The 26,005-nt window shown below is 40.7% G+C and overlaps 1 protein-coding gene across 1 annotated transcript in view; it reads left to right on the forward strand.

Annotated features, from left to right (window-relative positions):
• Window positions 1-22,784, forward strand: part of EIF2AK3 (eukaryotic translation initiation factor 2-alpha kinase 3) — a gene marked incomplete at its 5' end in the record, with an annotated part of 35,678 nt that extends 12,894 nt beyond the window's left edge. The window contains 15 exons of the mRNA XM_009874254.1: window positions 2,273-2,467; window positions 4,317-4,447; window positions 6,534-6,768; window positions 7,029-7,191; window positions 8,147-8,284; window positions 8,964-9,086; window positions 9,398-9,618; window positions 9,952-10,064; window positions 11,045-11,167; window positions 12,402-12,551; window positions 13,612-14,380; window positions 18,681-18,848; window positions 19,374-19,475; window positions 21,601-21,663; window positions 22,608-22,784. Coding sequence (XP_009872556.1) covers window positions 2,273-2,467; window positions 4,317-4,447; window positions 6,534-6,768; window positions 7,029-7,191; window positions 8,147-8,284; window positions 8,964-9,086; window positions 9,398-9,618; window positions 9,952-10,064; window positions 11,045-11,167; window positions 12,402-12,551; window positions 13,612-14,380; window positions 18,681-18,848; window positions 19,374-19,475; window positions 21,601-21,663; window positions 22,608-22,784 — 2,871 coding nt within the window. The remainder of the gene's footprint in view (window positions 1-2,272; window positions 2,468-4,316; window positions 4,448-6,533; window positions 6,769-7,028; window positions 7,192-8,146; window positions 8,285-8,963; window positions 9,087-9,397; window positions 9,619-9,951; window positions 10,065-11,044; window positions 11,168-12,401; window positions 12,552-13,611; window positions 14,381-18,680; window positions 18,849-19,373; window positions 19,476-21,600; window positions 21,664-22,607) is intronic.
• Window positions 22,785-26,005: the final 3,221 nt, after the last annotated feature.

Here is a 26,005-nt window from a genome sequence, read left to right on the forward strand (position 1 = left end):
TGGAACTAGATGATCTTTAAGGTCCCTTCCAACCCTGACAGTTCTATGATTCTATGAAAGTTGCTCTTCAGTCTTGCTTATATGTGGGCTGTCTCACACTGCTAGAAGTGAGCACGGGCCTCCAAACTACTCACAGGTATTTGGACCATATGCAAGAAGAAAACTTACAGAGTATTTATTGACTCAAGATAACAGCTGCTCAGGCTGAAAGTTGTCAAAATTATTAGGTATTTCTGAAAGAATATATTGCAAAAATATTTTGTGGTGTTACTCTTCCATGATGAGTGTTTTAACGAGATACTCCAACGTGGTTACAGCTGCAACTTTGTCCCTGGCATCTTTTGCTTTTGAAAAAGTATTTTCCAAAATCTGTATGCCTTTGTTTCTGAAGATCACAACGCTGCTCTTGAATAGGAATCTCTATGGAAATCTTCTTTGTTTGCTTTATTTTTCCACTGATTAGGTGATTTCTACAGATGACCCCTCCTCACACAAATGTTTGCTTTTCTGTTGTTTTATTTCTGTAAGTGTGTTTTTAGCAGAGGGTGTGTGTATATTTTTCTTCGCCAATGAGAGGCCACAGTGTAACATTTCTTGTGCATCACAAATCTTATGAGTGTCTCTTCCAGGATGTTTGGTCTTTTTTTGCCATAAGATAAATACCTGGGAGGAAGAGAACACACCTCATTTGGCTCTGTAAAAAACCTTCGCAGATACTCTTGAGGATTTATTTTTATTATCTCATCAATTACACATTGTGCTCCTGAGAGGAGGGTTTGTTTTAATTGTCAGTCATCATCAGGCTTTTCAAAGCCAGAAAACATCCGCGTTGGATCCTTTAAGGATCTTAAATACGGTCACCAGCTTTGTCAAGTAACTCACCTAAATTTTCTCTTTGAATGAGGTGTGTCAAACAGTGTAAGAAGAGGCATTAGTCGTGACAAGTCCTCTTTCAGGTGAATCCCAACTTTGCTTAATGCTGTTTGCTCATCTGTGACCCAGTTAGAGGAATAAAAAAATCTCATGTTAGAGAGAATTTTAATCATGCAGAAGATGTGGTTTCAGATCCTCACAGTGCTTCCAGAAATCATAACCAGAAACCTTCTGGATCTTTTGTATGGCTTCGTAATACATGTGTGTGCCTTGGAGCCTGAGCAGGAATATTTTGTCTGAATTGACAGGTACCAGAAGTAGTCTTTAAATCCTGATGTGTAAAGTATCTGATTTTAATGTAATTATGTTGTAGGATACTGCCCGAATGGACGGAGGTTCCGAAAAAGCTAAAATCTTCCACGTTAATCCGTATCCTCAAAAGCTAAGATTATTTGGATTGCAGTTTCTCACTGTTCTTGATGGGCGCAGCCACTGTGGCTCCACAGAATTAGTTATGGTCTATCATGCTGATAATGAATTTCTTAATAAGTCCCTTAGTACTCATTGACAATGACTCATCCTTCCGAACTAGGATCTTCTTGAAAATCAGAGTGTAATGGAGGAAGCGTTGTGAAACATTGCATCCTGGTGAAGACTTCTTTATTTTTTTCCTTTGTGTGTTAAAGAAAAAGCCAGGCAGGTTTTAAAGGAATGGTATGCTAGTGAAATTCTAGGGAAGAGAAGTTAGATTTAACTGTTTGGAAAGGCAGAGGTGAAACGTGAGATCTGATCTCTCTCAGCTTCACAGGAGGATAGATATTCTGGAGTAGTCATTAATTGTAAAAGAGTTCACATACAGCCTCAGCTTGGTGTTGTTGGTTTTTTTTAAGCCAAATTCAGTCTTCTCATCTAGAATGATTGATTCTGTGTTTAGCAGTAAACTACCTCTGGAAAAACAGCAATGAGGTAGAGCTTAACTACAACACCACTATCTTGAAATTGTCACAAATAATCTTCAAAACTTTCATTTTAACCAGTGAGCAGTCTCTTCAAGAATGCTTCTCCCCATGTCATATTTTCTACAGTTTGGATGAATACTAATTCATCAGTCAGCTGAATGAACTTTAAAATGTGTTGCCTGAAGTGGAAAAAGTGTCACCTACTGAACTGGTTTTTAACTACGAATAGTGAAATACAGATTTGATTTGAGTGCCTCAAAGTTTTTTGTCTTTAGTATAACTTTGAAAAACGAAACTCTGGGATGCGAAATGATAAAACAGGGCACTGGAATATCATGCACTGTACGTTCTTCTACGGCGTTTCTGTTTCCATTTGTGATCTGTGTGTTCTGACAAAATTGTGGTTAAACGGCAGCTAACCTTCCAGTCAATTATTGTAGGTCTTTGGAAATAAGATGATCATCCCTTCCTTGGATGGGGACCTTTTCCAGTGGGATCGGGATCGGGAGAGCATGGAAGCAGTTCCTTTCACGGTCGAATCTCTTCTCGAGTCATCCTATAAATTTGGCGAGGACGTTGTCTTGGTTGGGGGAAAGTCTTTGACAACCTACGGGCTGAGCTCATACTCAGGGAAGGTAAGAGCCTCGTTGGGGTGTGTAGGGGTGTGTTTCGAGCACCATCTTGCAAATAGGCAAGAAATCTTGCAAACTGAGCAAGAAATGCAGCGGCTGGAGCGAGGCTCACAGCTGGTGTGGTTAGATGTTACAGCTGAGCCCCTCACCGCAACCTCCTTGTGCTTCTGAGCTCCTGCGAGATCCCCTCTGCTGGCTTTAAGCCTAGTCTCGCCCTTTGCTAAGCTGATCTGAACTTGCTAACCCTACTGAAAACTTTGTATTGGTTCAGTTTTGTGCTGGGTTAGCAGTAGCCAGCCTAGCAAGGGGTTGGGAGTGCCAGAACCAGCACAAGGGAAGGGACAGGAGATTTGTGACCAGAGGTGAGTGATGGGGGAAAAAAAGAAGAATGAACCCTTTCTACCAAGCTGGGGGTGTTCAGCTTCTTCATACAGCTCTGCCTGAAGTAGACTTTGTTGTTCAGCATACTGCATATTAAAAGAGGCCTTAGGTGACACTTTCTCACAACTGATGAGGTGGTGAGCTGACTGAAAACAAGAAAAACATTTGACATACCGAAAAGTTTGAGACTTGTCATTGTCAGCGAGTTTACTCTCTCTTGGAAGAAGTTCTTGCGTCTTAAAGTCACATGCAAAGTTAAGGTGAAAACTAATTGTGACCTAAATAGTTCAGAAAATATTTTTCTTCTGAAATACGTTGGTTAAAAGTTGTATATTTTGGAAAAGCTCACAAGAAAGAAAAAGGCTGAAAAAAGTGCAGGAATTAATTGCATTGTTCCGAGTCCTAGAACTGACATTCCCCCTCCTTAGTGTCAGATGTCATTAAAATGCTTGTAGATACTTTGAGCAGCGAAGAACAAACGTATACTAAATCAGAAACATTGGTGCATTTTAAAACAAGTTGCAAAAAATAGATTTATTTTTAAAACTTCTAGAAGTCCGGTGTTTGTTTTCCACAAAATCAGGTTTTTATTTTGACCATACATTTTAATGTAGAACGCTTCTGTGGCACAGTGTAGCATGATTGCTAGTGAAAAAGAGCATAGACCCAAACTGAGAGTTCATGAAATCAGTTTGATTTCCTCATTGATAGTGGAGAGTGCTGAGCACCGACAGACTGCTCCTCCCCCGGGGGTTAGGAAGTGGAAATTTCAGTTTCTGCTTTGATTCCTGGCTTATGCTCACAGCAGCGAACGTGCCTTATATAGGAAATAGTGCCTGACTCTTCCTCCTTAAGAGTCTGGGCAGTCTGATGTCGATTCACGCTTCTTGAAAGCGCATTCAACTCCCTTTTCAAAATACGGTATCATCCAAATCCTGTTCGAGATTGGGAAAAAATCTGTGTGACTGAGAGTGAAATAAGGTCTTCTTTCGCCTGTAATAGCTGACAAAGCAAAAGGAGAAGGCTCTGTGTTGTGTTCTATAAATCAGTAATTCTTCATTTGAAGCTTGTAGAGTTATGGTGAGTCAGATGTGGCACAGAAGGAGAATTATGCTGTGGGTCTTGCAGAAGTGTTCTTTTGATGTCCGTAGAATCAGTGAGAAAAGAGAGTGCTAAGATTTCTTTCTGTTAGAAGTAGAAATATGTCCAAACTACAGTCAAAATAGCTCTAACTTTAGACTCACTAGAAGCTTTTGAAAATTCTAGTTCTGAAAAGCTCTTATCTCTTAAACCAGGCTCTTCAGCATCCCTCAGGTCGAGCATCTAAAAATTGCAGAGCTCCAAATCGCCTGCGAACCAAAAACGTGTTGTAAGGATTGTTAGCTTTGAATATTGCTGTCGATTGCCTTTGTTTGTCTTGAAGCTCTCCAGAACTTCGAAGCCCGTGTGAGTTTCTTGCCTTGTTCCTCAGGTGAAGTACATCTGCTCAGCCGTGGGCTGTCGCCGGTGGGATGACGATGAGACAGAGCAGGAAGAGACGCTGCTGTTACACCGAACCCAGAAAACGGTCCGTGCTGTTGGACCACGCAGTGGCAATGAAAAGTGAGTGTAAGAATTGTTCAGCAACAATCCAATAGAGATCAGTTCTTAATACGTAATGTTTTAAGCATTTGACCTCCTTTTTACTGCCACTGAACGAGGAGTTGCACAAGGGAGTGTAGATTGTTAACCGAAGGAATGCGCTGTTGGCTTGGATCTAACCCCTTTGCTCGTAAGTGCTATTGAAAAGTGTCTTGAACTTCGGTTTTATGGATGAATAGACAGAAAAGATACATGCACGTATTTATTTCCTCTAAATCAGATAAAAAATGCTTTCCTTGTCCATGCATACCTCAAGAGTTGGTAGCTGCTTTACTGCACAAAGGCAAATGTCATTAATCTTTGTTTCAACTAAAGGAGACAATTTAAAAATCTTCTTATGACCTACTGATTGACTTTTAAGTTCTTTACCTACTCATAGAAACATAGGATAGCTCGAGTTGGAAGGACCTTAAAGATCATCTTGTTCCAAGCCTCCTGCCATGGGCAGGGACACCTCCCACTAGACCAGGTTGCTCAAAGCCTCATGGCAACTGTCACTGTTTGTTTGGGTTATTTTTTACATTTGATGTCTTATGCTTTCATTTTACGTTGATATTTTAAAATTTCTTCAGTGTTATTTTTTAAAAGTCCCATTCTTAAATCTACTTAGTTCATTTCATAATGTCGGTGGTCTGTTCTTTACAAGCTGTAGAAGCTGGTTCAGTATGTGACTTTCCTAATGCTGCATGTTCAAATTTTAATACATCAAGATTTTCTACTAAAAAACCCACATAAATCTGCTTCATAAAACACAAGTTTAAAAGTCCAGTTGCCATACATTGGTAGAGTAACTACTCAACAATTTAGTGGAGAGCTAGTCATTCCCTGTTGCCCTGCTCCCTCTTCTGTTTGCAGCAGGATTGGCCAGGCTGTGTGTCAGTGTTATATCAGATCAGCCCAGCGTTAGCTAATTAGAACAGTAATAGATCAGATATCTGAGAAGAGAAACCATAGGTTCCATGTTTCTTGAAGGCTGATGTTGGCAGGGAGAGGTATGTCATAAAAACATGCTTTTTCCTTCCTACATCTCTTTCAAAAACAGTGTCTGACACCTTTGTAGTCAGAAGCAGAGGTGCTTTCAAAAAAAACATGGTATTTCTGGTAGGGAATTTATAGGATAGATCTGGGTTTTTAATCCAGAGAAAAAAAAAGCTTGGAATAAGTCAACTGAATATACAAAATATGCCAGACTTTTACCATCAGAGTCTAAATTCTTTCAGGAGACAGTTGGGGCTCCTGGTGGTCGTCAGGCTGGTCCTAAGAAACTTTGAGTACCCAAACATACTGTTCAGGAAGTATTTTCCCACTTCTTGGGGTTCAAGACACAAACCTGCCATCCTTTTTCATCTGTATCTTCTCTGCAGCATTGGACTGTATCGCACAAAAAAGAAGAGAATTAGCCTTTCTCTTTCTGAAAATAGATTTTTGTTTCTGCCCTGATTTGTCAGTTTACAAAAAACGAAAGAGCTTTTGACTGTGCAAGACAACTTTATACAGCCAGCCTGTGGAACACGAGCAGTCCTGGTTTCATCAAGTACCTGACAAAGAGATCCCATGTTAGGCTGTGTGTGGGATTAAAACAAACAACAACAAAAAGCATTGTCCCTCCCTCAGCTTGAAAAAGCTTACATTTCAAATTAAATCTGCTTTATTAATGAAGAGAAATACATCTTGTGTAGAATGCTGCTTCCTAAATGCTTTATACTTGTTACTTTTATCAGCTGCATAACAATTCCCTACTAAATAAGCCCAGCTGTACTAGATAATTTTAGTTTCCCTTTGCATACACTAAACCTTTAATGCCACTGGCCTTTCTTCACTAGCTGTTTTTGTTAACTTGCCCATCACATTCCACATGTCTCAATTTGTTTGGTTTATATTCTGGATTAGCACTCCCCCTCCTGGTACAGTTGTGTTGAGTTGGCAATCTGGTAGCTGACTGTGAAAATACAGGCCAAATGTTGGTAATTCAGTTTAAGAATCTTTTGAGACAGAGGATTTAGAACATCCTTGGAATGTATAAATTGTTTTTCTCTTTTTCTTTAAGGTGGAATTTCAGCGTTGGTCACTTTGAGCTGCGTTATGTCCCAGATATTGAAACTAGAGCGGGATATATTGAGAGCAATTTTAAACCCAATATGAACAAAGAAGAAACGAAAATTATTTCCGATGTGGATGAGCAGGAAGCTATGATGAAAGATACAGTGATAAAGGTCTCAGTAGCTGACTGGAAAGTGATGGCTTTTAACAAACGAGGAGGACATCTGGAATGGGAATACCAGGTAGGGGTAAAACCAGAATATTAAATGTTACAAAAGTATAAGTTTTAAAGCATTGCAGATGATGTCTTTCATCTTGCGTTTCAGGTGCTCTGTGAAGAAGCACACATAGCTTGTCATGTTTTTAACTGAAGTTCTGACTTTGAGCTGCTATAGCTGTTACAAAAAATTAAACAAGGAATAAAAGCACATTGTTTAGCATTATTCTTGCATAGTATCTAGTTAATGCTACGTTAATTCCTAGTTACCTCTCTCTTCTTCAGTTTTGCACTCCAATTGCTTCTGCATGGCTGGTTAAGGACGGCAAGGTAATTCCAATCAGTCTGTTTGATGACACCAGCTACACTGCGAACAACGAAGTACTGGAAGATGAAGAAGATCTCGTGGAAGCTGCCAGAGGGGCCGCAGAATCCAGCGTCTATTTGGGTGAGACGCCAACTGCAGCATTTTCTGTAGTAAACGTTATTCTCTCTGTTGAGGTTGTAGTTAAGCAATTATTTCTGTGTTGGTAGATTATAGTTGAGAGGAGCTGTAACATGTCCAGTCTGATACTCTGCATAATGAAGGCTGTTAAATTAAACCACATTGATTTATAAAGCCCTAAAATTGAGGCTTCACTGACTTATATATCCCAGAAAGGCACCTTGGCTTGATTTAAAAGCGTTCAAAAGGTAGAGGTGTGTTCTCATCTTTTCCTAGTCTGCTCAGGTCATCTTTGCTGCTGTCATTCAAAGTCAGAGCTCCGTGTACCTGTCTTATTCTGGCAGTTACAGAAGGTACCGTGTACCTTTGACTATGGCAAAAATAATATCTGTGACTGTTTAGCCTAAACAGTGATAGTTAAAAAATGGATTTTTTTTTTGTTCTTTTTTTTTCCTTTTTAAAAACCAAAACATTTCAAAACCTTAAATCTTTTCTGATTTGATTCTGAAATGTTCACTGCTCTGTAGTTTCTGTACATTGAAGATGACTGAAAGACTTGAAACTTTTAAAGATTGGTTTATAGCTAACAAGGCAGTCTTATTGCTCGGTAGGCAATAAGCAATATCTCCCTCCAACCCACTAATTTGTCGCATTTGTTTTGTCCTCTACACTGACTACAGTAACTTAGCATGAAGAAATTTCAGTTGAGAGTATATGTGACTAAGTTTTTTCAAGCTGTCACAATTAATTTGTGACAATTTGCTGTGGTTTTTGACAATTTGAAATAGAGTGGCCCCAGGTCCTTTTTCCTCTCAGCTGTCTGCCTGTCTCTGAGAGGTAAACATGTGTTGACTTTCTAAGACTTTGTTTTCCTTAGCCTTTTTCTATAAGTCTTTACACCTTACCAGCTAAGAGAGCTAAATCTTAAGACTAATCTGCTCTCTGGTTTATTACTTAGGTATGTACAGGGGCCAGTTGTATCTTCAGTCATCAGTCAGAATTTCTGAGAAATTCCCAACCAACCCAAAGGCTCTGGAATCCAGGAACGATAATGCAATTATTCCTCTTCCCAAAATCAAATGGAAACCTTTAATCCGTAAGTAGCAATTCAGAGTTTCATTTACTGTCTTTTGCTCTGGAAAGACAGGACGTCTCTTCTATTTCCAGTATGTTTCAAACTAGTCTAATGTTCCCAGCTGTAAACCAGTTCAGCAGCTATCTCCGTGCTTTATTAATTGTTTATTGTTTTCTAATTAGATTTTTTTATGTCTGCTTTCTTTTACTATGGATTCGACAGGGTCTTTTTTTAATAATCATAGAATCATAGAATGGCCTAGGCTGGAAGGGACCTTAGAGATCATTTTAATCCAGCCTCCCTGCCGCCAGGGACGCCACCTCTCGACTAGATCAGGCAACACATGGGGACCGAACAGGAATCGAACCCACAACCTTGACATTGTTAGCGCCATGCTCGACTGACAGAGCTAACCGGCCCCCCTTCAGTCTTCTAAATAAAAAATTTCAACAAAAAGAGAAGCTTTTTGCAGTGATGTAAATATGAATGAATTGACTTGTCCAAAACCAGTATTTTGGTAAGGGGTAGAAGTGCTTAAGTAACTGTTACCTTAAAATACCCTTTTTAATGTTTCCTTGCATTAAGTTTTGCCCAAGAGACATTTTATAAGATTATGCAATTGGAGTTCTCATTAAATTAATGCAAGTACAAAATTTTTGTAACACTTCGGCTCAGAAAATTGTGTCTTTTCTGTGCTTAGATTCTCCTTCCAGGACTCCAGTGTTGGTGGGGTCTGATGAGTTCGATAAGTGTCTCAGCAACGACAAGTATTCTCACGAGGAGTACAGCAACGGAGCACTTTCAGTTCTGCAGTATCCGTATGGTAGGTGGAGTTTCCAAATGTCAAAGTGTTTTAAATACAGCCAGGTTTACTCATTTATTATCTGTGAAATTCAATAAATGGCAATTTGTTTCATCTTAAGCATGTGTATTTTTTTTTTAACATGTAATGAACTAGAATTATTGCCCAAACTAGAATTTCCAAATTGTGGTGTGTGTACAATTAGTGCCACACAAAGCACTGCAAGCAAAAATAGCCTGTGTCTGTTAAGGCAGTGTATTAATGAGAAGACAAAATTGTTTTGTAGTTACCTGCTAGTAAATCTGTGCTTTCTTTATGTTTTTTTTATGTAGATAATGGTTATTACTTACCTTACTACAAGAGAGAGAGAAATAAACGTAGCACCCAGATCACTGTTAGGTTTTTTGATGATACCCATTACAAGAACATCCGCAAAAAAGATCCCGTTCTTCTACTTCACTGGTGGAAAGAAATTGTTGGCACCATTATATTCTGCATTGTGGCCACCACTTTTATCGTACGCAAACTTTTCCATCCCCATCCTTACAGCAGAGTAAGTACTTTTTTCTAAATCCTGAATACAGAAGGTATTATTCCAGCCTTTGCTTTAGATTTCAGGTCTGTAACGAGTACTGTTAATAAGTTAGTAACTATGAGATAACGAAATGAAAAGTCTAAATTTATTGTTTAATCTGTCTGTGAAGGCTGTCAGCTGCCGTGTACAATTTGCTCAAGTGCTTCAACAAGCAGATTATACTGCTTCAGCCATTTCTGACGTCTTTGGAGATATTTACACTGAAATTATTAAATGCCATATCTCAAGTACTTAAGGGGTTGAATTTTTTTTTGTTTGGTTTTTGTTCTCGTTTTGGTGAAACCTTGTTAGCTGCGGAAAGAATCGGAAACACAGTGTCAGACCGACAGTAAATATGAGCCCACGTGTGGAGATGTTAAAGACAGCAGCTGGAGTGATGGCAAGAGCTCTGGATACGTGTCACGGTGAGCTCAGTTCAACGTAGCGTGTTACAGGGGTTTTAGTCAGTGTGACAGCTCATACTCTCTGGAGGGAGGAGTGGGTGTTCACTTGTTCTTACCTGCCCTGGTCTTGTCTTCCAACTTTGCCTGGCAGTGGGCAGCTGACACAAAGACAATGTCACCCCATTACCCGTGGGAGGTTGCAGTTAGGATTAGTCTGAGCCATCCTGCAGAGTCTGCAGGATACCTGTGATCCAGAATGTTGCACTTACACTGCCAATACGTGAAATGGGAGATCAGCTCTTGAAGGTCTTCATCAGTGTTTACTCCTTCTGTTTCTGTGTTTATGGATTAAACCAGAGAAAGGCAGTTGGATGTTTTGTGTCCATGGCAAGAACAAGCAGAATATATTGGGAAAAAAACTATGTTGCTATTTTGGAGTTGGTTAAGACTCTGTGGGGACACATTGTGACACTCTGGAGAAAATGTGACTATTTCTTGTACATTTCTAACTCACAGAAAGTGAAAACTGGAGTATTTAAAATGAAGAGTAAGAAAGTGAGATTTAAGAGCAGTGGTGTTTCAGAAGGGATGCTTAGAAGGACTAAGTGTAGAAATTTTTAGCTGTCACCACCCAGTTTGAGTATGGAAACTTAGGCTACATACTCACGGTCCATTATCCAGTAAGCATGCAACCTGATATTCTGAAAAACCTCTTTGGTTTGTCGTGTGCATACATCATGGATCTCGCTGGTTTGTGACAGACCCTGAATAAATGCATAGTTGTCAACTGCCCCTTTCATAAATAGGTAACTTTCACATTTCTCAGTGGGTGAGCCGGGAACAAAAAATGATACAGCCCTTTAAGTCATTCAGCAAGTTTTGCCTGTACAGAAATATTTCACTCTTAGTCATAAATGACTTTTTCTGTCTATACCAATGCATTTTTCTCCTTTTTCCTCCTTCCATTCTTCTGTCCCTTCCTCACACCCTTCTTCTCCCAGATATCTGACAGATTTTGAACCAATTCAGTGTCTGGGTCGTGGAGGTTTTGGAGTAGTTTTTGAAGCCAGAAACAAAGTGGATGACTGCAACTATGCTATCAAAAGGATCCGTTTACCGAACAGGTAATGAATGAGTTTGTTGAAATATAGAAGAACGACTGGTGGGATCCTACACTGAACCACCTGTTCCTGAACTGATTTCCCAGATCCTACGTTAGGATGAATGACATACTTTTTAATGGGAGGGCTGACTTAGTTTTGGCATTGAGAATTTGGCATATGTAATCACAGCAGAAGGGTGACCTGCTTGGCTAAAGTACTTCATAGCAGGACCTTTGTGAGGATGCTGCAGCTACATGGGAACTCCGTTGATTTCCTTGATAAATAGAGCCTTTGATAATAGGACCAGTTACTTGTAGCGCTGTTAATTTGCTTCTCTCCTTCCTCTCCTTACCTTTCCTACTCCACCTTCTCTTTCTTTTCTTTCTCCCTCACCAGCTTTTCTGATTCCATTTGTCCGTTTGTTTTTTCATGTTCTGGTCCCACAATCCCTACCTTTTCTTTCAGTCATAGGTGCTCAAGCCATGCTGCTGAATTACCCTACACAGAGCTTGCAGCAGTTCCTTTTAGTGGGAGATGGGAGACACTGCTTCTGGAAATCTCAAGTTAGAACAGCAACAGGCAGGCCAGTAGAGGGAGGGGGTAAAGCTGTAAAATCTAGATTTACTATTTTTTTTTTTGAACGTGTTAAATAAACATGACTATTTAAGATTAAAGGTTTTGTTCAGAAATTTAAGGTAGCCTAAATTCTCCTTTCCAAGCATATTCTAGCCCATTAAACAAAACCACCTGACTTTATTTGATCCAGTTATGGTCATACGAAGAGAGATTATTTACTTCCATAAGAGGGCAGGCTACCTACTTTCCTGTCCGCAGAATGGAGATAGTCTTTATGCAGTCTCTTTATGTTAAGACAATTAAAAAAGAAATACTAAGGTACTACTTTCTGTCTTTTGCATCAGTGTCTTCTACATCCCTGTAGAATCTTGCTTTTAGCGGTCTTGTTTCTATCCTTATGAACAGTTGAGAGCAAGATGATCCTGTTGTCCTAAGTTTTGCTCCCTGTAATACAACTAAATACTTAGTTGTTCTGAGCACATCTGCTCCTCCACACCTCTAACCTAAAGGAGTTACTCTGGGGAATTTAAGACATACCTGTCTTTCGGTGAGAAGAGCAGTACTGCTGGCCTTGTTTATGCGCAGCTAGCTTTGATTAAATTCCTTTGCAGAATTTTCTGTGCTAGGCTGTTCCTTTATGTGACCACGTTTCTGTTGTTCTCCTCACCCCAAACTCTAGGGAGCTGGCTCGTGAAAAGGTGATGCGGGAAGTCAAGGCGTTGGCGAAACTTGAGCATCCAGGTATTGTTCGGTATTTCAACGCGTGGCTGGAAGCTCCGCCTGAGAGATGGCAGGAAAAGATGGATGAACAGTGGTTGAAAGATGAGAGGTAACTGATGTTTGGGTTTTGTTTCTGTTTGGTTTTTTCAACAATTGGATTTGAGATTGTATGTCAACGGAACTGGAGGGAACTGGTAGATGGTCCAGGAAGATGGAAAGACTGTCTAGGAAAGAGAGGGTTATTAGCTTAGCCTGTCAACTTTTTAATTGAACAAATACAAATATATCACACCTGTGTGTAGCCTCTCTCAATTTTTGAGTCCTCTCTTGTGTTAAGGTCCTTTTTTCAGCTTAGGAAACACCTTGTAGTTCTTAATTTAACTTCCATAATTGACTCTTTGGCTGGCTGGAAGATCGGAGCATTGCTGTTGTGATTCAATTTTAAACTTTGACGTCTCCATATTCTTCTGTCACGCTGCTTTCCTCCTCTTTGTTGTCTCGGTTTAGACGGATCTGATTCAATACTCCAGTGCTTCAATGAATTTATTTCTGCAGAAATATCCGAGGGATAATCAAAGGGATGATGTATAAAGCTTGGCAGAAGTAGGTTAAAAATGGAAAAATAGAGAAAGGAGTTAGAGGATATTAAGAGAAAGGAAAAAGTGGGTATGTGTTAGCATTTAAAGAATGGGGCTATGTGTTAGCATTTAAAGAATGGGGCATAATACAAGGCTATTTAGTGATCTCATAATAAAATCTTAATGTGCCTAACAATTTTTAGAATACAGCGACCTTTTCAGGCATCAAATTAACATTTCACAGCTGTAATTCTTCCAAGGCGCTTTAAATAGTCAATGCAATGCATGTGCTAAAGGACTGATTTTTTTCAAGCTGAAGATGAGCCTGATTGCACATTGGGAATCCAGGCAGGAGAGCTTGCTAAATTTTCCTTTATCAGCACTCTTGTCTCAGGGAGCAAACATTATCCTTGCTAAGAAAAATGAATGCTATATCTGGTTATTAGTGATTCCCACACTTGGATAGTCATTTACTGTTACAGTGTGACCAAGTTCTCAGAAGTAGCAGTTGTTAAAACCTGGGCTTCTGAAAATGCTTTTCGGGTGGGATGAAGTTCTGTAGTTACTGATCTCTCGGTTTTGTTGTTGTAGCACTGACTGGCCCCTCAGTTCTCCCAGCCCGATGGACGTCCCGTCATTTAAGATCAGAACAGAGCCATTTTCTACAAAGGAGCACGTTGAGGTTGTTGCCACTTCATCCAACAGGGTAAGGTCCGTGGGAATACCCTGTGGTCAGTCCCATTCATCTGGAAGCCAGTTTTCTCCTCTGGAATTTTCTGCCACGGACAACGGAGACTTACACCAGTCAGAAGATCCGCTGTTAAACCTTCAGGACAGCGTCCTGACAGGCTGTGACACAGAAGACAGTATTATCAACAATAACGAGCTGGGTCACTCCTTGGAAATCTGTTCTTCATCTGTTCCTGGTGCACACCTGAGGGAAGGGACCTCCTCTTCTATTGTGTTTGAGGATTCTGGTTGCGGAAATGCTTCTAGCAAGGAAGATAAAGTCGATGTTTCGCATGGTGAGAGTCTTTCTGAGGATAAGGCAAAAAGTACAGAGGAATCTGATAACAAGAAATCTGCTTCAGGAAGTCCCCTCTCTGTTTCTCCACCAAGACCGACAAGTTTAAGCTTGGACCTTTCTAAAAATACTGCAGAAAAAGTCAAGCCGACCTCTCCAAAGGTTTATCTTTACATCCAGATGCAGCTGTGCCGGAAAGAGAACCTTAAGGACTGGATGAGCAGAAGGTGCACGATAGAGGAGAGGGAAAGGACAGAGTGTCTGCAGATATTTCTGCAGATCGCCGAAGCAGTTGACTTCCTGCATAGCAAAGGGTTAATGCACAGAGATCTCAAGGTTTGTATTCATGGGTGACTAGGAAATGCGTTGAGTTTTGCTTGGGTTTTTTTAATTTCACTTATTTATTTATTTATTTATTTGCATGTTCAGCACTGAATACCTGAGCTTCCAGAATTCTGATTGTAACGAGTTATCTAACTGGCCGTGTCTTATAGGCAAATGTTTTCTGGTTTAGTACTGAGATTATCTTTGGAGCTATCATAACAGGAATTATGTGTGACCAAACTATCGTACAGAAGTCTTTGGTGCTGTTGAATTCCTGAAACTTGAAGCATCAGCAATTCCAGATTTTACATCTTTTAATACAGCAGTGCCAGGCTCTTTAGCTGAGTGTCAAGTTCTGCTTTAAACTGACAGATCATGAGTGCATGGATACAGGTAAAATTTGTTTGTATATGGTAGAAATACGGCACTGGAGACAGATCCTGATAAAACAGTTGACTCTTATCAGTGACCTTAGCATGGGTGTTACAGAAGCTGAGTTAATGCCTCTGTGATAAGTGGGAGGTGCAGTGCTCCAGGAAATGAACATTAATCATTCACTATTGCAATTAAAGTCTTTCTTACAGCAAAACTTCTTGTACCTGGCACAGAGCAGTTGCATTTGTTTTATGGCCTTTTTAATTCAGGTTCTTCACACGGCGTTGTTTGTTGCTGAGATGTGTGACAAAGAAAACTATTTTGGATCCTGTTGCATCATTTCAAGATAATTGGCAGGGTTAAGTTCATATTGGACTTGGGGATCTTTAAGGTCTTTTCCAGTCTAAATGATTCTGTGATTCTGATATTTTCCTCCTTTCTAGAGCAATATTGCCAAAAAGCAATGGTGTTACTCCTGGGTGGAGAAGTAAAAAGTATTGCTGCTCTGGAACTGAAATGTGAACTGTCCTGGAGCTGAATTCTGAGTCGATGTCGACTATCACAGTGCAGCTTTCGGGGGGATTCATGGTCTCTTTAATGTGAGATAACATCCAGATGGTTAAGATTGGGAAAGGTGGATTTTACCTCCAGCATTTAACATAACTGAAGTCAGGAGTAGCTGTTTATACCTTTTCTTTCATTTTGCATCTGACCCTGTGTTAGTACCTGATTTTGCTGGAATGTTGAACTCTGGAAGTGTCAGTATGTGTTACCAAGTACCAGAATTTAATTGAAGAGCCCAGCTGAATAAGCTCTGAGACAGGAGCTGCCTTTGCCAAATGCTCGAGAGGCGGTTCCTGTTTCTCTTTGCTTATTCAAGGAGGTGTTAATACCTACCTCCAGGGAGTAAGTACTGGTATGATTGTAACCGTTGTTGTACCTTCTCAGGTGGTCAGCATTTGGTATCAGTAGAAACGAGATAAAAATGCCATCTCTGTGTGGCGGGAAAAGGGGATTCCAATTCAGTAACACTGAATGAATATGTCAAGTTAGAAAAACTCAGAAACCCGTCCAAGTATTTTCTTTCTCCATTGGCATTAAGCAATTACCTTGAACCAGTTGTTTTGAAAAATCTTCAGTGCTTAAGAAACTGACCTGAAGAGTAATTAAATTCCTATATTAATATGTTGCTAGACTGGTCAGTAAAGCTTGTGTAGACCGTCCCTTAAAGCTCTATTAGTCTTAATCAGCAGTCGTGTAGCCTTTTTTTTTCTTTAGAATGTCTTAAGAATTCAATATTGGCAGCAATTTGAACAAGAAACTTTATTTTGTGGCTCGGTATAAACAACTTGGAAAGGCTTTCCCTGACCAAATGGTTTTGTGCTTCAGAAAACTATCCATGCATGGATAGATGTCATTCCTGGATATTGGAAGTTTATTTGTCTGGTATGTTAATTTGGTCAGAATAAACCTTTTTTTCTCTAGTTTTTGGAAGCTCTGAGGCACATAACTCACCTAATTTTGTAATTTTTCCAAGAGATCAGTCACGCAACCCGAAGTTGGTGCCAGCACTAATAAGGAAATAACCTGCAAAGCTCTTTTGCCTCTGTGAGAGGCAGAGCTAGCTGACAGCAGAGGCCAGTTCTTGCTCCCATTGGCACCAGCAAAAACGCACTGACCTATGTGAAAATAAATTCGTAGGCATGTATAGTAAGTCAAGAAGACCTTTTAAATATTTAAATTAAAAGTACACATTGAGCTGCGTTAATTAGGCTTCTACTAAGCAGAGATACCATAGTGACAAGATCGCAGGAATTTAGGTAGGCGAGTGAATAGGTCACAGTTCAAATTCTTTTGAAGAAAATGAAGTACAGAAACAGAAGTCTGTGTGTCAAGTGAATTTACTGTTATTCCCAGGATAAGCCGTCGGTCGTGCATGACAGCTCGAAAGAAATTACGAGTTTCCTAGAACTGCAAGAACAGTCCTAGATACGTTATGCAGCATTAATTGAATTAAACAGTAGTTTTTGAGATGGGCATGTTGCTTATTCAGATCTGCGAAGAAAATGTGAATTCTCATTCTGATTGAAGTATCCAAAGAGAAATTTCCTTGTGCAAGTGGCAAGATAACTAAACTAGAGGGTGGTTGTAGTCTTCTGATTTAAATCACATTGTGTGCATCTGCCTTTGACTTCTTCTTTCCAAATGTGGTCTCCATGGCTTATTTTTGCTGGTACTTTGCAATAGCAGAGAATCCATTCTCCTTAATTTGCAGAAACTATATGCCAGCCAATACAGAGACAGTCTGTTGTCAGCCAGAGAAGTGCAAGAAATAAAACTTGTTAAGAAGGGTTGTGCTCTGTGAAGCGAGACAAATCTGTTGACTTCTTGCATGTACGTTGGTGGAGGAGGGCAGTGGAGATCAAGGCAATGGGATACACATCCCTGATGGAGATATCTGTGCCTTGATCATTAAAATTCTGATAGATTTTCAGCTATGTGGGTGTGCAATCCAAGGGTCGGTGCTCCACAAGTGCTTCAGAGAGAGCTTGTAGATGCCGTGGCTTTACAGGGTAAGAGGTTTTGTGCATCGAATGAGCTGTGACTCTGAAGCGCATGACATTCGTTGCAGGGAAATATAGTGGGAGATAACCTGGCTCATAAGGCAGTTTTAGAGGCAGGATATAGGCACTGTGGAACTAATAAGTTCTATCTAACTAATTCTGTAGTGCCTGTCACAGGGCTGTTGGTTGCTTAAGAAAAAACAAACCAACAAAAAACAAGAAGCCTTCTTTCTCTTGTTTCTCTCTTGTACAGAGTGGGTTTGTCTTCAGTGGAGGAAGTTGGATGGACTTTGGAATAGCTTCATAGTTCTTTAATCTTGTGGAAGAATATTGCCCTGTATCTCTTTGCCTCCTCCTGTTACAGGGTTTATGTCAACAAAGTGTGGACCATGTTCTCCCAGCCTTGAAGGTCCAAGAGCTCCGAGAGGAGGTTGCCCAGCACGACATGCCTCTTTCTTTACCACGCCTCGGCAAACATAATCCTGATGCTTCTTTCCCCTTGCGAGATCACCCCGTTCTTCCACCAAAACTGTATGTCTGTCTGTGTCTGTCACGGAGGTGGAGAGGTCATGTTTCAAAGAAATAGCCACTTACTTGGCGTGTGCTGTTCTACCAGCCAGGATGCAAATGTCTTGAAAAACCACCTGACATATGTACCACTAACCAGGGCTCAGCTCAGTTCCAGTCTCTTTTATCCGTAGGTTAAGCCAAGGATGGGGCAGTACGTGGCTAACAAGCTAAAGGAGACTTAAGCCAGATCATCGCGCGCTGCTCTCGTGAATTGCAAAGTTCTGAAGCTTCTTTCAGGAATAAACTTCTAATTCTGTTCTGCAAACAGCTATTCCCACAGTTGAACTGCACAGTACCAACTGAAAAGCAGACCTTGTTCCCAGATTTCCAATGTGTTTGTAATTTAACATGAAGATGGTGTATTGAGCGCCCATTAGTAATATGGTGAAAGATTTTAGCACTTGGAGATTAGAATAAAAAAGACCAGGAGTCAGAATTCCAGCATGTGGTGTGAATTTGCCACGCGATGGAGAGTCAGGTGGTAGCTCACCTGTGCTGTTCCCAGCAGCTGCTGACTTTTGTGCGTGTTACTCAGTAGACCTATGTAGTGCTAGGAAACTTCTAATGGACAAGAAATGAGCAGTCTGACTTTCAGGAAGGGAGACTGTTTAATGCAGGAATAATTTCTTTGCTCTGAACAGGTAAGATACTTTGTTGGTTCTGCTAACCTGACAGTTAATGAGCATTTTAAACCTTGACAGCGTGGCTTTTCTGAATTAGAACAAAATGCTCTATCTGCTGAAACACAGCAACTTGTTTATTGCTTATGTATTTTTTTTCTTTTCACCTCTTTGTTTTCTTAGCCTTCCAATATATTTTTCACAATGGATGACGTAGTAAAGGTTGGGGATTTTGGACTCGTAACAGCTATGGACCAAGATGAGGAGGAGGAATCGGTACTTACCCCAATGCCAGCTTATGCCAGGCACACAGGACAAGTAGGGACCAAACTCTACATGAGTCCAGAACAGGTTTGTGCTCTCTGCTCTAAAGCTGTATCTGCCAGTGCCTGGAAGACACCTGAGTTCCCAGGAGCTCTAGTAGATTGTTGCCATCGAGTGACTTAAATTCTTTCTCATCAAAGTTGTGTTTTGAGATAAATTGAATTCCAAAATCATTATTTTATTGTTTATTATATCAAAAGAAGTGGCTAATGATTTGTACTTGGATGCATTTGTTTATCTTGCTTTTAATATTGTAGAAAGATAACTGTGTAATATTCAAGGTAATTGAGCAAGGACATGCTGTTGTGTGTGAGGTTTGAGTAAGTTGAAACATTATGCTTTGCAGTGGGGTCTGCAAAGAGGAGCTGATGATCAAGACCTTGCTCACCCGCAGTCATTTAATGAAGTTTGCCAAGGTGCCTACCCCCAGCTTTCAGCTCTGCGGGGCGCTAATCACTTCCCTATGTTGGCTTGCAAGGGGGGTGTTGATGTTGTACATAGTAACATACAGTGAGTAGCTTGACTGACCTAACCCTACTTCTGAATTTTCAGATCTGTGGGAACACCTATTCGCACAAAGTGGATATCTTTTCTTTGGGGCTGATTCTCTTTGAGCTGCTTTACCCTTTCAGCACACAGATGGAGAGGGTCAGGGTACGTACAGGATTGGGTTATCCTCGGTTCGATCATTTGTTCAAAATTGCTATTTGCTTGGCAAAACACTTGCAAGAGGTTCTTTTTGGTGTTGAAAAAGCCTTGCAATTAGGAGCACAACTTCTTTATCAGCCTTGTACAGACTCCCTGAATCACTGAAAATAAATTGCAGTCTTTCTAATGTGTGCAGTTGAACTGCTGAGGCCTTAATTTCTTTACAAAGCTCCTCTGTTGTCAAGCCAAGTAAGAGAAACTATTGAACTAGGATATTCAAGAACTCAAGCAACGAATATAGCTTGTGACTTTAAGCCTACCAGCTTGTTTTTCATTCAAGAATTGGAACCATGCTGTGCATTTTTGTTATTTCTCCCTTCGTTTGCATTGGCAGTGCTTTTTCACCCAAAGCACTTAGCGGAAAATTGCTTTTCCTGTAGTAAGTCTTAGCTGTGCATCTCACTCAGCTTCAAGCACAATCTTCCCAGTAATTTATGACCTTCATTGCATCAAATCTGAATTTAGGAGACTCGATGGTGCGTTAGAACTCCTCCTTGCTGTTAAAATGCATGGAAGGCCCATCTTGCTCAGGAATATGTTCATAGTGAACAGGGGCAACGGCCAGAAAGGTTTTTCATCCTGTATATACTGACCAGTGACCTGTGCAGGAAAGAAAGAGTCGTTATGACTTGTACTGATCATTTATATGTGCTTGGGGGGGGTTAGAATCTAAAGGAGGATTGGCAGCGCTTAATCTGAACACCTTGCACTGAAATGAGTTTCAGTTTCCCTAAATAAGTTCAGTTTTAGTGAGATGCATACCCGAAAAAGAGCTGTCCTGGATTCTCGAGATCTCCTGCAGCAGTGACTTATGAGCTTTGCCTTTCCAATTTCTGTCCTCAGCAGAAAAGCAAAGCAAAGCAAATTGCATTTAACTCTGATGTTTTACTTCATAAAAGGGCAAAAAGAGTGCCCTGGCTTCCCATAATCTTCACTACTGTTTCATTCTTTTTGATAAAATCATGCCTTTATTGTCAGGTTCTGGAGCTTTAGTAGTTGTCACAACGAAGTTTTCATGGGCATCAGGCAAGCATCAGCACCACTTGCCAAAGGAAAACCTGCTCTGCCTGACCAGGTAGCCCCGCAGATTCTTGGAATCTGTGATAAGGGGCTGGAAAAATCCCCCGAGGAGGAGTGTTGGACCTGCCTCTGTGTCAAGCTGTTAGCAGTTTCTCTGTGGCAGTACAGTTTATTTCCAATTTAGATGTTTGAGAACAAATCACTTAACGCATACTGAATTGGTAGAGGACGAGACCAATTTTGTTTAAAGCGTTTTGCTGTCGTAAAACTCAGTTCTCTTGTAAAGGAGTTTGACTGTTGCCCACCACTATTAACTGGCTGGTTTATACTAATAGTGAATTGAATTTTAACTTTAGAATTCTTACATTTTTGCTCAAACTTCCATAAAAGGAGATCCTAAAAGAAGTTTTAGTGCTCCATATTGCCCTTCTGCACTAAAAATATCCTAAAATGGGACCTGAATTGCTGGCAATTACAGACTTTAAATTCATAAGGTAGCTTGCTGCAAATAATTGTGTGGCTGAACACGGGAAGAACAGTCACTAGATGGAGCCAATCTGCTTGTTATGGAGGAAACGCTGAAGGAGAGCAGCAACCTGGTGAGGACACAGAAATACCCTCATGAGCTGCTTCCAAAACTGCTGATAAGTCTACACTTAGTCCATAAATGTTAAATAAAGAGTAGTCCTTGCTTTGGTAAGAGAGCTACTCCATGTATCTTAATACTGGTGTAGGTGATCTTGGGTGGTTCACACATTTGTTGCGGCCAAGTGAGAAAAAGTACAAGTTTGTGTATCTTACGGATTTATTTAAAACTGCAGAGACTAGAATTCTTGTAAGTCTGTGTAGGGCAGCAGCAACTTGCCCACTGAAGCATGTTGTGATTTTTTAACCACTAAAGCAAGTCTTAAACCAAGGTGGATGTTTTGTTTGTCTGTCTTTTTTTTTTTTTTCCATCAGGCTGATTTGTTTGCATATTTTTTTGGAGAATAATACTACTGAAGAATAGTGTTTTGGAAAAGTTATGCATTTTTCTTAATATTTTTTGCAGACTTTAAGTGATGTTAGAGACTTGAAGTTTCCACCATTGTTCACTCAGAAATATGCACAAGAGGTAAGTATATCTGATGCTATTAATTGTAGCACTTCTGTTAATAATTGCAGCTTTTTCTTCTTTGCTTTCCAATTGCTTTGCAGGTAAAAGTGGAGGCGAAAAAACCCTCCGGCTTTTGTGTTATTAAGATGCATTTCTTTATCCCTGTACTTTTCTACATTGCAAAGCTATAACGTTACAATAATGTGGATAACAATACTCTTATCACACAGTTTCCCTCTTTGTGCAATATTACCTGGCTTCCCTTTGTCACTTGCTGTCATTCGTTTCATGTACATCCTGATGGCGATTTCTTGCAACAAATCCACAGTCACAAAATGCAGAGTTCTAGGCAGGTGGAGGGCAGATTGTAGGTGGAACCATGTGGGATCTCACTCCAGGAACTGGATCTCTCAAGTGGAAAACCACAGGAGCAAATTTTTGCTGTCTTCTTGTTTGTCGGCTCTGCCAGGGAGAGCGTGATGTGATGCTCTGTGCTCAGCTGGAGCAGGACACTAATTCTGATTAAATTTGAGACAAATATTCAAGCTACTTGAATATTTTAAAAAAAACCGCACAAACCCCTTCTTATTCACCATGAGAATTTCCTGTGTGGCTTGAAACATAGTGGCTTAAATGTGAAGCTAAAAATTACTCATATATTTCTTGTGTTCTGAATTGTTTTGATTGCAACTAATGTAAAGGTTTTATAAGTGTATGGAGTCTCAGGTCAGATTTGATTTGCCAAATTGGTTGTAGTCCTTGACAGTAAAGACAATTTAACAGATGCACAGTGATACATTTTCAAATATTTAATGCACTTCTAGTTACTGTGCCAAGACACCAAATTACTCAGAAAGCAACTGGGGACATTTTCCGCTCGTTCACGCAGCCACAATTGAAGCCAGAACACGAAATAAGAAAGGATTTATGCGTTGGTTCATGTAACACGTGTTTTCTTTTAGTACACCATGGTGAAGGATATGCTCTCTCCAAGTCCCACTGAAAGACCAGAGGCTGCAGCAATCATAGAAAACCCTGTATTTGAAGACTTGGAACTCCCACCAAAACCAGTGCTTAGGCAGAGGTCACGGACAATGAGTTTATCAGGAAATAAGCATTCCAGACAACCAAGCAAATAACTATCCTCAGGATCACTTCTTCCACGTGGCAGGTTTTACAGGGATTGTTCAGCAGAAGGATCCTATGATGCAGAATGTCTCTCTTGGAAATAGTTTACTTAACCTTTCTTTTGGTTTTTTTGGCCATGTTTAATGTATCAGACGTGTTGGACAGATTTTCCTTTACTTCGACAGCCAACGAAAAGCAGTAACCACACTTTTCACATTCCATTTTTCTTACCTTAACTCTCCTAGGCAGATGGGTCCAGCTACTGTGCTTATTACCAGTGTTGTGTTCCATTGTCAGTTCTTTGGGTTTGGCGTTTTTTTGAAGCTTGTAAATGTCAGCTTGCTGGGTAAGTGAGAGATCTGTAACATGTAAATAGAATTAAAATACTGTATTTTTATAGACCAAATTACAGTCTCTAAGCCTAGTGAGTGTCTATCCAGATCACTTGCTCTTTGGTGACATGAAGATGATTTTTGAAACGAACTCCGTTTTTGTCCCTGGTGGGTAAACTGGGAATCTGCACTATTTTTAAAGCAAAAAAGAAGTACCACAATTGTACATACTGTCACTCTCCATAGCTGGTCATTAGAGGAAATCATTTCATACTTCTGCACTATAGTATATCTTAGGGAATGCATTTTATACGGATAAACCTGTAGAGAAGGAAAAGGAGCTTTTTGACATTAAAAAAGTGGGTTTTATAGGCAATGGTTGGAAGAGCCATAGTAAAAATTATGTATGAAAATGTTGTGATTCTGAAAATCTAAGCCTAATGAAGTCATACATGCCATATATAATCTTGTAGATTTGTACTTTTAAAAAAATCAACTAGTAGGCGTTTGTGTAATCTGCTCATTTAACTGCCTAATGCCATGCTTTTACTTCTCATTGTAAATATGTTAATTTTTATTTATAAAATACAGAATCAATCCATTTGGGTTGGTGGTGTACAGAATGCACTTGCTGTAATTGCTGAGTGCATTAATTATTGTGACTTCTTTCAAGTCTAAATGATTTAATAAACTTTTTTTATTTATAAAACCAAAAATAGTAGTTGCTTCTGTTCAAAGCCCGCATCGACGCGTGCTGCAGGTGGCAGCCGTGGGCAGCTGGGACGGGCACTGCATTTCTGTGACTTGCTTTACTTTCCTGTCTCATACTTGCCTCAATGCACGTGATGATGCCAAGATGAATCTGCTGCTTGGAAGCAAAATACAATCTGAAGAAAGAAGGGAATTGAGCTCTCTAAACTGAGTGGATTACGGAGGCGATCTCTCAGCCATTAATGGAGAGGGAGGTCTTAAGGAATTGCTCTTACACTATTAGAACTGGTTTTGTATATATGCATTTTTCTGTTTTGCGGGTTTAAATCTGTTAAACGTTGTGGTCTCTGAAGTCAGTTTTTTAAAAAGAAGTTGGGTTCAAATCCTTCCGGGGCTCACTCTGCTGTGGTGTGATACTACAGCTAGTGATTAAGCCAACTGCAGCTTTATGATAAGGCAAAAGTAGATTACAGAGATTGTTTTCCTTGTGCTTTCGGATAACTCTCCTACATACTGGCTTGTCTGGTTGAAGCCAGAATTCTGCCATGAATATTTGGTCAGAAACAGAACTTTTATCAAGTTTAGCTGGGTTAAAACAGATAAGTGTGCCCTCTTCCCTTGGAGTTCCCTGGTAGCATCAGCTGTAAGTGGCCACATCTGAAGGCTCTCTAGCTTCCCTGCCAGTCCAGTGATTACAGATGCAGCACAGGAAATGAAGAATAAGATATTTTTAACTTCCTCTGTCTGTGCTGGATGGAAGTAGCTGCCGACTCGAAGCGCCCTGCAGCATTTCAGTACCAAAAATGGCACATGTCTTTGTTCTGGGTGTGTCTACGTATCCTGGGATATTACACTTGTCCTGAAAGGTGTGTACAAATCCTGCCCTGTGTGGTGCATGCCCAGCCACAAAAGCACCTGGCCATGCTTAGCTCTTACCTGTCCGCATCAGTGAGTCTTTGCTTCTCTTAGCACTGGGTGCTGGAGTGGGTTGTCCTTGTCTTTGCTCCTCTTTGCTACAGGTTTTGACCAAGAAAGTCTTCTGCCCAACCAGAGGAGTTTTCTCTGAATTCTGGTCTTGCGTGCAAACACTCATTTCCCTGCCTCTGGCAGCTCCACTTGCCCTGCCCTAGCAGTGGGAGAAGAGGACCCTTCTCTACAATGAAGCATCCACCTGGGCTTCAACACCCGTCAGCTCCAGGACTATTTTACTAGCTCTTCAGAACCAGCCTACCCAGAGCTTTTCCTTTGTTAAGTCAGGCTTTACTTATAGTACGCTTCCCTGTTCCATCCGCCTTCTTTTGCTGGACCACGTTCTTCAGTCAACTCATACCAAATGGCTGAAAGAATGAAGGCCTTTGCTCTAATGTGCATTTACTCTATGCTTGCATCCTGGAAGGGAAAGCAATGAAGACAGGTTTCTCTCAGCTCTGTGCGGATGACAGCAGCAGCTTTCCACCTTGTCAGTGAGATCCCAATCTTTATATGACTGCCCCAGTGGTAGGAACATCTGATGGCTCATACACAAGGGTTTTTTGCCTTCTCTTATGTTTATCAACATCTAAAAACCAGCTATCAGATTGTCTCACGTCTTCCGTGGCCTTGGAAATTGGTGTGTACCTTCCAGCCAGCTTTTTTTGCAGAGGAACACTTGAACACAGAGGCTAGGACAGGTGCCAGCTTACAGCCCTGCACAGAGGAGCTCTGGTCTCGGGCTCTGCTGCTTTGTGTGGCACTGTGGTCCTGGCCTGCTCTTGCAGAGGATGTTGCCTGTCCCTGAGCTCCCTCCCTGCTATAGCTCTTGGGCCTGAAGCACATTTCCTTGTCCCACTTTATCAAAATGAACCAGTTGGCAGAAACAAGAACCTGCCCCATCCACCTTCGTACTCAGAGGACCTAGATGCTTCCCCCCTGAATAAGGGCAGGATGTTGCAGTTATTCCCCTTACCCCTTTGGTGGTGTTACTGGAGTTGTAGGAGCTGGGAGACCTAACCCATGCCATGAAGAGTCATTTGACAGGACCCCAGGTCAGGGCTGTTTCTTCTACCAGGCTCTTGAGAGAGAACTTCTGACCCTTGTACCAGTGTCTTCAGTAGTTGAGGGGGCTCCAGGCAGTAGCTACTCGCTTTTTGCTACACTTCTAGGGACAGTGCTGGGCTACCTTTGAGCTGGCAGAGCAGAACAAGTCAAGG

Source organism: Apaloderma vittatum, unplaced genomic scaffold, assembly GCF_000703405.1.
Source record: "Apaloderma vittatum isolate BGI_N311 unplaced genomic scaffold, ASM70340v1 scaffold6728, whole genome shotgun sequence".
NCBI classification, from domain to species: Eukaryota; Metazoa; Chordata; class Aves; order Trogoniformes; family Trogonidae; genus Apaloderma; species Apaloderma vittatum.